General features: G+C 43.2%; 1 protein-coding gene across 4 annotated transcripts in view; it reads right to left on the reverse strand.

The window, feature by feature from the left end:
• Window positions 1-406, reverse strand: part of ENPP2 (ectonucleotide pyrophosphatase/phosphodiesterase 2) — a 70887-nt gene extending 70481 nt beyond the window's left edge. For 2 of the 4 annotated variants that reach the window (XM_068933175.1, XM_068933174.1), the window contains exon 1: window positions 157-406. Coding sequence is in view for 2 of the 4 variants with exons in the window: in XM_068933173.1 (XP_068789274.1) it covers window positions 162-182 (21 nt within the window). In the remaining 2 variants the exon portion in view is untranslated. The remainder of the gene's footprint in view (window positions 1-156) is intronic. The other 2 variants (XM_068933173.1, XM_068933172.1) reach the window with 2 other exon arrangements.
• Window positions 407-9572: the final 9166 nt, after the last annotated feature.

Genomic DNA, 9572 nt, shown 5'->3' on the forward strand with positions numbered 1-9572 from the left:
CAAATCCCGATCCAAACGGCACTTGGCAAATGTACATCGATGCTGCTTCAGAGCCTCGCTTGACTTGCAATTATATTTATAGTGTAATTAGATTTACTTAAGGCCGCCGTAACAAGCTAGAGAAAACACAGCGGGTGGAAGGGAAGATGCTCCTACCGTACCAGCGGTTCTCTTCTCTCCATGGCTGAAGGCAGCGGGGCTCGGCAGGGGCTTGGGCAGCTGGGTTCAGCGGGGAGCGGGCGCACGGCCGCCGCGCGGTGGCCCCGGGGCTGGCGCGGGTGAAGTCAGGGCACAGCTGCCCGTGCCGGACAATGGCCCCATTGGCACCGGACTCCCAACAAAGGCGTTGCTTTCAAGGGGGATTTTGTATGCACACGTGTGAACTTTGCCTGAAATGACTCTGTGTAAAGTGTCCCCCCTCGCCCCGTGCTGAAGACCTGCTTCTAAACGCACCCCTCTGATGTGCATGCTTAATCTTTTTTGCTTCTTTTTTTGGCTGTGGATGCCTCCGGAGAGGTCATGCGCACGTAACAAGGCGGTCGGCGGTCTTTTGAATCGTTTAATAGAGCTGTTCAGTTACGGATGGATTATTTTCTTCGCTTTCAAAATCCTTCACCAGGATTTACAAACTGGAGTGCTTTTATCTGTGTTTAGGCATTTAAATACAAAACCAGAGGACCCTGACTTCCAATGCGCTGTACTGAGCTGTCCTCCTTCCAAGCTCAGGCCACCTTTGCGGGAGCGCGTACAGGCTCAGCCTCAAGCATCCAGATACGAACCATCGGAGCCCTTGGATTTTTGATGGATTTGTGGGGGAGAAAGACATCTTAATCAATTCCTGTGCTGTAAATGTGATGGTTAAAGTATTTTAGAAGCTTTCTATTTGACTGGATCTAAAATAGAAGCTGGCATTATTTAGCATATATGAAATCCAGATATTTCTACTGCTAGGCTGGAGGGGTGAAAACGGAACTTATTACCCTTACTTCGGAATAGTACAGCAAACACAGCGCAGCTGTGGCAGGTAAAAGCAAGGTCCTTTACAATGACTCTTTGTTACATTAGAGGCAAGGCTGATAGCAGAACATGTCCTTAACGTTAGCCAACGTTTTCCATTGGAAGATCTTAATTTTTATTATTTATAATTCTGTCCAGCTAACATTTCCACTGACCATTTTCGTGCTGGAAAGACTGGGGTTATTTTTAATCTAAAGAAAAACACTACCTATTTTGGAGAACAAGACAGAGGAACAGTTTGTTACACCCATGTTAAACACGATTTCAGATATTTTTGCACGTCAGATCCAATAATTTTAGACCTAAATCCAATGACAGTTACATAAATACTAAATGTAAGCAATGTTTTTTAACTGGAATATTCTGCAATGTCTAGAAACAAAATAACTGAGTATCTTAATAGCAACAAGGGAGCAAACAGAGCACAGAAGAAGAAGAAACAAATGAGCAAGCTGACACACGATCTCCCCACCTCATCACAGGCTGTTCTCAGCATTGTGCTTCACCATATTGGTTTGAATTCCACGTGAAAGAGGGTGCCTCTCACTTCCCTTAGAAGCTGATAGGCAGCATGTCACGTCATTGACAACATATTTGCCTTTGGTCTCCATCTAATTTTAATCTAATTTTTCAAATTTTTCATTTCACCTTACCATTGCTGATTATTTCTTATCTAGGCAAAATATTTCAGTTCTACAACAGAGGGGGCTTAAACTCGTTGTCACAAGTGTGCTGAATACAAACATTTTTACGTAACAGACTAAATACTCTCAGTGTTTCTGCACTATCAACATCTGGAGATGATCACCAGCTTTCCCATTTAGTCTTCATTTGCAGTACCTAGCATTATCTAATATTTCCCAATACATTCATTGCGATCTGTAAACATTTTAGTAGACATTTTCCTCTGTTTAACAGCACAGCATTTCTGGTCATGTGGCTATCTACCTTTTTGAGTCCTCCTCAATTGAAAAAAATCTTAGCCAGCTCTTTCCCATTCTGTATAAACAAACTGAGGACATTCAGCAAAACAGATGCCTGCTATCTCCAGACGTCATCGGGGCTCAACTTAGATGCTGCTTCTTAAGAATTAACTAACGTGAACTAATACACTTCCAAGGGCAGAAAACACAGCGGAGAAGCTGTTGGAAAAACCCCTCAGCCTGGCCCGGGGTGGGCCAGAAGGGGCACACGGCAGTGTCTGCCTCCCCTTGCAGACACCACACGGGCAAGCCGCGTCCATCCTTAAGGACCCGTAAGGTAGGTGAAGGGCTTTAGCAATGGATTTCTACCCCTAAACACATGTCAGCCCCTGAAGAGTTTGTTTGCGGAGCACTGGAGAAAGTGTGTTTAGGTAATAAGGTCTGTTCTAGATACTAGTAACGTGAGGTGTGTAATGGCTATTTTAAATTTTAATGTCTGACTACTCATTCCGAAGAGGTTTTTCAGCCTCGTTCTCCTACTCATCCAAGCAGCTGCTCACTGGACTTTTAAACAGTTTGGTGGGGGTTGTGCGTTGCTGCTAGCACTATGGCTTTTTTAAAAAAAAAAAAAAAGCGGCCACAGCTGCATTTTATCAAACGTCCATGCCTGGCGACATATCTTCAACGAGCGACAGTCAGAGCTATTGCATCTACTTTCAGGATTTGGCTTTAAGCAGGAGCAAAACACAAGCCCAGACCAGGGCAATGCTGGACATACACAGGAATATAATTTTGCACTTAGGAAATTTGCAGGTGTGACAAGGAGGTACTTCCTGTTTCAAGGAGTAACCCGCTGACAGTGGATTGCAAGTTTGGGATGAGGAATTTAAAATCTACTGAAGTCTTGATTTTGTTATACAAAATCTTCAAAACATTCATTTGAATAAAAAAGAAAGCTACAGGTTTCCAAATATGCTGTATACAGAGACTATAAATGGGAAACTCGATTGTGCAAGAAATGCATTGACTTACCGAGGGGCATAATTTCATGCTTTTCATATATAGCGCAGGAGAGGGTATAGGGGAAGCTTAACTAAAACAATAAAAATTATTCCTTCTGCTTCAGGATTCAGAATTTAAGGAGGTGACAGTGGGTAGGAGTGAATTCTGCAGCAAGCTAGCAGAAAAGATTATATGGTCTTATTTGTAAAGCAGATGTTCTCATCAGAATCAGAAATTAGGAAATCTGAACGTCTCTTGACCTTGTGAAATCAGAAGGGGTAGCTACATATTTAAATCAGGCCATGTGTTGAATACTTATATATGGATTTGAGGACCTGACATTAAGGTCCTATTTTATAGGATATGCCTCAGCCTGCTAGAAATAAAGGACTTTTGAACATTACTCCTTTTAATCCCTTCATTTTCTGCATTCATTTTTAAACAGTATAGTTGCAAATAAATTCATCAAAAGATTATACCGGCAGTTAAATGTGCCACGGCAAATATGAAAAGACAGCACTAAAATCAACCACAAGAAAACAGCGCTTCAAAGAAATTGCACTGCAGATAGCCATGAATAAGAGGAGACTGTGATTTACAAGAAACATACAACCCCTCCTACTATTAATCTGTTCCATATTTGATGCTTGAGAGTGAACTACAGTTGAAAAATATCCCAGGGGATTACTTAATGTGCTGCCTAATGCAACCATCCACCCCCTGCAAAGTACAACCTCATGCGGTTTTGCTTCATTAGGAGCTCCTCTGCAGCTCCCAGGTCCCAGCTCAGTTTCACCTCCTGCAAACAGGTTTGAGCATGAAGAAACGGCTTCTGTGGCCAGAGACATCCAGAAATATGTAATGCTGGACAAGCATTATTCCATGAGCTGAGTTAATGGAAAAAATGTATTTTGTCCGACTACCTTCTAGGCATGGCTGGAGTTATCCCTTCTGAAATCTGAAGGGATGATGTGGTGTTGTACCTCTAGCTTTGCTTTGGCATGCTTTCCTTCTTTTAACTCTTAGTTCACAGTATTAAAGCTGCACAACAGCTTTCCTCAGACTCCAAAGGTTTACCACTTCTGTTCAAAAACAATTTTCCTACCATGAAACATTTTTTTTTTCCAACGCAATTCGCCCACCAGAGGGGATGCCATAGTATTCTTTATCCTCAGTTTGTTCAAAAACATATCTTCACTTTGAAAAGTCATCAGATCCAGAACTTCTGGCAAGGACTTCTAAAGAGCCTCTGGCAAAAATTTAAAGCTCTCCTCTTGAGCTCTGTTAATGATAGCATATGAGGCTAGAAGCATCTGTAAAATAGCACAGCTTTACAAACCTAAACCAGCTTGGGATCTACCTCCTCAAGGGTATCTACTGCAGTGAGTTGGGATGAAAGAGAATTGGCCATAAACTGGAGTTGTGAGAAACGTGCGCAGGGAAACAGGGTGTGGATACATGAAGAACCGTAAAGATCATTAACTAAAATTTAGTTCTCCCCTGACAAGCCTGAAAAGGCTCTGCATGCGCTGAAGGGTTCCACCTGGACAGTGCGAACTTGCTGAGATAGTTCGAACCCTTTGTCCCTTGGACCATCATACAGGGCGTTCCAGATCTAGGATAAGGCCAAAAAAGGGCCATAGGGGAAAGTGAAATATCACCCGCATCAGATAGCAATCCTCGGTTTTTCATAACTCTAAAACCTGTATCATGACTTCTTTGTCTACTTTCCCTAGCCCTAAAATATTGCTTTCTATGCTTCTTAACTTTGTCTTCTCACACTAGTTTTCTTGCCCTACCCCAATCCACAGGCCCTGTCCTGAATACCATTTTTGTAATCTAATGCAGATACAAGTCCACACCTCACTTTGAAATTCCTGCTCTCAAACAATACATACAAATTCCACACCCTGAATGATACATACAAGTTTCTTAAATGAAACAGTAACTCACAAATTTTAACAAGAGACCAAGTTAATAAAATCCTTCAAGAGATCTGACAAGTTTATGCCACAAAAGCAAACACTGCAAGTTTCAAGGCTGCTCTTGTCTGCTACAGAAAATCCCTTGTTGAAATAAAGCTGTAAAGGTTTGGAGAGAGCTATTTTGCTAGGAACCAAGGATACGCTGACAAAATTTAAAGAATTGTTGAAACAATATGATAGCTACAAAAAACCCACAAGCCGTATCCTTTTCACCAAATTAAACGTGACCTTTGCTTTTGTGCTTCAATACAGCTGGTTATGGAGTCTGTCTGTCATCTTGGTCTCACCCTGCTCTTCAGTAGCATCCTTTCCTCCTATTCCTCACCAAGCAACACCTCCACCCTCCAGGTGCACCAGGGCTCCTCCCAGTCCTCTACTCCCTTTGTAACTTCATCTCTCCTCTGACAGCCCTTCAAAGTGTTTCCCAAATGGGATGGCAAAGCCCTTAAAAAAACACTTAAAAACAGACGGGACAAAATACTTATGAATGTCCTACAGGGAAAACCTTCCTTTGCTGACAAGACTAATGCACCAGATAACGTAACTCCATCGGTGAAGGTAGCCAGCATCCCAACCCAAACACAGCCACAACTACAGTCAACATACCCTAGAGAGCTGAGGAGTGAGGAAACTCTCAAAACAGTTAACAGGTGAAGGGGTGAGGATGACCCCCAAGGGGTCCCACTGCAGCACAGGCACTGGGGGCACAGACAGATGCGCAGGTCATATGGCTGGAGCAGCCTTCAAGCCTGGCAAAGGATTCTGACCACCCAGCAACCCCTACGCCAGCAAGTGCCTGCTTTTGGTCCTGTGGCCTTGGCACGGCTTGTCTTTTTCATACAACATTTGTAGTTCAAGAACAACAGGCTGGCCACCATTACTATGGTTTCTGACTTTTAATAAAGCCCAGGATTTACACTCAGAAAGTAATAAGAAAAAGTAATAAACAGGAGAGGACTTAACAATATGAAAGCTTTTTGGGGGATAGAGGGGGTGGGGGTTCTTTTTTAAGAAAAAAAGAACAAAAACAAGAGACTTTCTTCTTTCTCATCAACTTCCACTGGGGTATAAAAAACAATTTAAGTGAATGGACAAGTCATACTTGGGTTTCCAAGAGTTTTGAATCAAGGCTTCTTGATGTGCCTTCTGAGCTCCAGTCTGAACAGAGATTTGAGCACAGTGACAGTCACTCCTGCACAAAATGCATCAACTCTGGGGACAAACCAGAGCGCTCAGTTTTGGCCTCTGCAGAGAGGAGCAGCTGAGAAGGGAGCGTTCTTGGGCTACACACAAATGAACCAAGATATCTGACTCGAATTTCACAGATAACTACTTGAGACTTATAATGTGACTCCAGTTTATTTGCAAAGCTTGGTTTATATTCCTGCTTATAATTTATGTTCTGCTTTTGATGCCTTACAACATCTGTGTCCTTTTCTCAGACCCCCCCCCCCCGGCACGGTTTTATTCACTAAAGCTTTTAGAGTTTTGTTTTCATTCTAATGTTTTTGCCATCTAAGTTTTTTAGTTCTTTTTTTTTTTTTATTATGATGTACATCACACTGAGCGCTCTGGCAGCCTGTGAGGGGTGTCTTCTAAGAAGAATAAATTATGGGCATTAATAACAAAGCATAATGCTTTTGAACATTTGGTTTCAACGTGGAAGGATTCTCTTTCATATGAGAATCATGTGGTGGATTTATTTGTAGGGGGACTTTTTCTATTATTAAGATCTAACAAAGCAGTATTTTACGGAAGGGTTTTTGCTTTTTACTTGTTCACTCGGTCACGGTTGTTGCAAAGCTCTGCTGCTGTTTTTCATTTTGCTGCAAGGAAGGTACCTATGTGCACATGAAGGCTACACTGTGCGGTTTTTGCTTTTAAGTTTTCAGTTGCATGTGTGTGTGCGTGGCGGGGGCTTGTTTGGGCTTCTTTTGTGGAGAAGGATTAAGGTAAGGATACGGAAACCAGGGGAAAAGTAGTTCTATAAAATAAATCCAGCTATCCCCTCTGTAAACACATACCAACCAAATACACAAGTTATGACAAATTGGTTTGCTGTGTTCATAACTGGGCTAGTGCTGAAAAACAAGAGCACTATATGCATGAGCTGCAACATTTATTTGGACCTCCTTGAAAAGTCTTCCTTTCAGGAGGCTCAATCCTGCAACATAAGCAATTTAGTTCTCATGAGTAGCCCCATTGACTGAAAACGGGGCCTGGATTTACAGGGTCACCTAAACCAACAGAAGAGTTTTGAATGCAACTTTTTCCCCATAAGTCACTTCCCATTATACACTTTTGCCACCTGGACTCCATCTCCTTAAATCTGTTTTATTGGTCCCATATGCCTTTATTCAGCGAAGTGCCCAAGTGCTTTGATGAAAGGGAAGGGACGTAAGCGAGCACCAAACTGCTTTCCTGAGCTGGTGCTGCAGCCGCGCTCCAGATTAATGCCTCCTTTCACATAGCCACGTCCCCGCGCTGCATGCAGGGAACAGCCTCCCGCTTGTAGTTCCCCAAACACGCGGGCTTTCTCTTCCAAACCCTCTCTAAAATCCACCGCCTGCAGGCCCCCTCCAGCTCACGCCTCTGCAGCCTTTGCCACTGTCCCTCACCCAAGGCAGGACTCTGTTTGCAAAGGACCGTTCAGCAGTGAACCCCACCACCAAGGAGTAAGCCCCGGCTTGCTCCCCGTGGCCCCCGGGAGCGGGGTCTCGCCCGCAGCCGAGCCCCCGACTTCTTCCACCCCTGCTGCTCCCTTGGCCACGGTCAGCAGAACTGTGGATTTAGATCAGGTTAACTAATGGCGAAATCATACCCTAATTAGGGAAGAGACAGAGATAGCTCCATCTACCCTTCCTACAATATATTGCCGTGCAGCTTCTCTTTTACTTCCACGTTTTATAATGTGAAAATATTAGAAAATGTTTTAGTGTAGATTTGCCAAAAATAATGGCAAACTTTGCAGCTGGATGGATCTTTAGCGGCAGCTAAACATATTTCAAAGCACAGTGGCTATTAGCTATACAGCTGCTTTTAAGTTAAAGATACAAACAGTTTGATTACATGGTACTTGAGATCAAAAAATGAAGGTGAGATGTGAAAACACTTAAAGGCTTTTATTGGTGTTTTTACTTCTCAGTGACAAGAGTCAAGGTAAAAGTGATGTGATTATTTCTTTTTATCATTTTCCAGCCATGGTACAAAAACAGGAATTGGTTAATTACTTCAGACACCTATGGGGTCAGATTGGCAGCAGCGAGGAGCTCTGAGCCCTTTCCTTGTAACTGATGTCATGAAAAACCTGTGCGTTTCCTTCCTCACTGCATGTTGCACGAAGAGATTTACTGCTGTGTTTTAACCACATGTCAGTGAGTTATTCAAAATTGAGAGCAGCAAATTTGGGACTTATCTGTAACATAATTTTCCTACTGATAGGCTATAATTTACAGCAAGTGTTTACCTATTTAATTAGCTGCATGATGAGATGAAATACCACAGAAAAGTAGGTAAGTACAAACTGAAAAATGAGATGCAGCTGAGATTTCCTAGCTGCCCCATGCTGCTCAAAAAAAGCAGCAAATAACTGTATAGCAATACAAAGAAATGGATGTTTATTTGCGTGGTCCTTAAGTTATACCAGCTCGTGCAAGATCCAGCAATGCCACCTACATCAATTCATTTTAAACCAGACTCCTGAACTTCCCAGCAGAGACAAAGACACATACGCTGAACTTACGTTGGCGATAACGTTGGCTAGTTTAGCCACCTTTTGCTAAACAAAGGGTTTGAAAGTCATTTCTCCAGTCAGTTTTAATGATTAGGTCTCCAGTCAGTTTTAATGATTAGGTCTTCACACCAGCCTGGCCTGGAGATGCAGAGCAGTGCTATCGCAGGAGCACACACCTGGGCACCCCCCTACTTCCCAAGCTGCCTCTGCAGGAGGGCAGGGAGAGAGGTCCCCTTTCCCCTTTGGAGCCAGAAGCAGCATATGAAGAAAAGATGACTTCCCTGAAGAAAAAGGGATCGAAGATGCAGCTTTGCTCACTTCCCATGTCCACGGGACAGGTTGCGAGTCTAGAGCTGACGGAGGTGGTGGGTTGTGAGAGGAAACCAAGGAAGAGACCCAGTGGCTGGTGAGAACTGAACAGCTGCATTTTCTCTGCACAATGTTTCTTCTTGTCTCCTGACAGCACGTGCCTTGCCAGCCCCTCTGCTCTTGGCTGCTTTAGCAACAGGCATGCCAGGGAAAGGCACAGTAGAGCACGGAGGACCTCACAGGACGTCTAAGCAATACCCAGAACGAAGGCAGGAGAAAAGTAATTTCCTGTTACCGTAGATTTTTTTTCCCCTCATATCTTCTTCTCCCAGCTGATTCCTTCTCAGATGAAGCAAGTTCAAATCAAGCTAAGGTGGTTTCAACTCACTTTTGGCATGTGCCCAGAGCACAATCTTCCTCTGTGTTTCAAAAATCAAACCTTTCATCTGGATTTTGAGCATTTCCAGTTTAAATTGCTGTAACCTTTTTCTGCAATATAGCCATGTAGTCAAAAGAGCATATAAAACTTAGACACTGCAGCAACCTACCAAGCAGCATGCAGTTGAGCTTCTCGTTCCCATTTTAAGCCTGCTTTTATGGAGA

Source organism: Struthio camelus, chromosome 2 (genome assembly GCF_040807025.1).
Source record: "Struthio camelus isolate bStrCam1 chromosome 2, bStrCam1.hap1, whole genome shotgun sequence".
Lineage (NCBI taxonomy): Eukaryota > Metazoa > Chordata > Aves > Struthioniformes > Struthionidae > Struthio > Struthio camelus.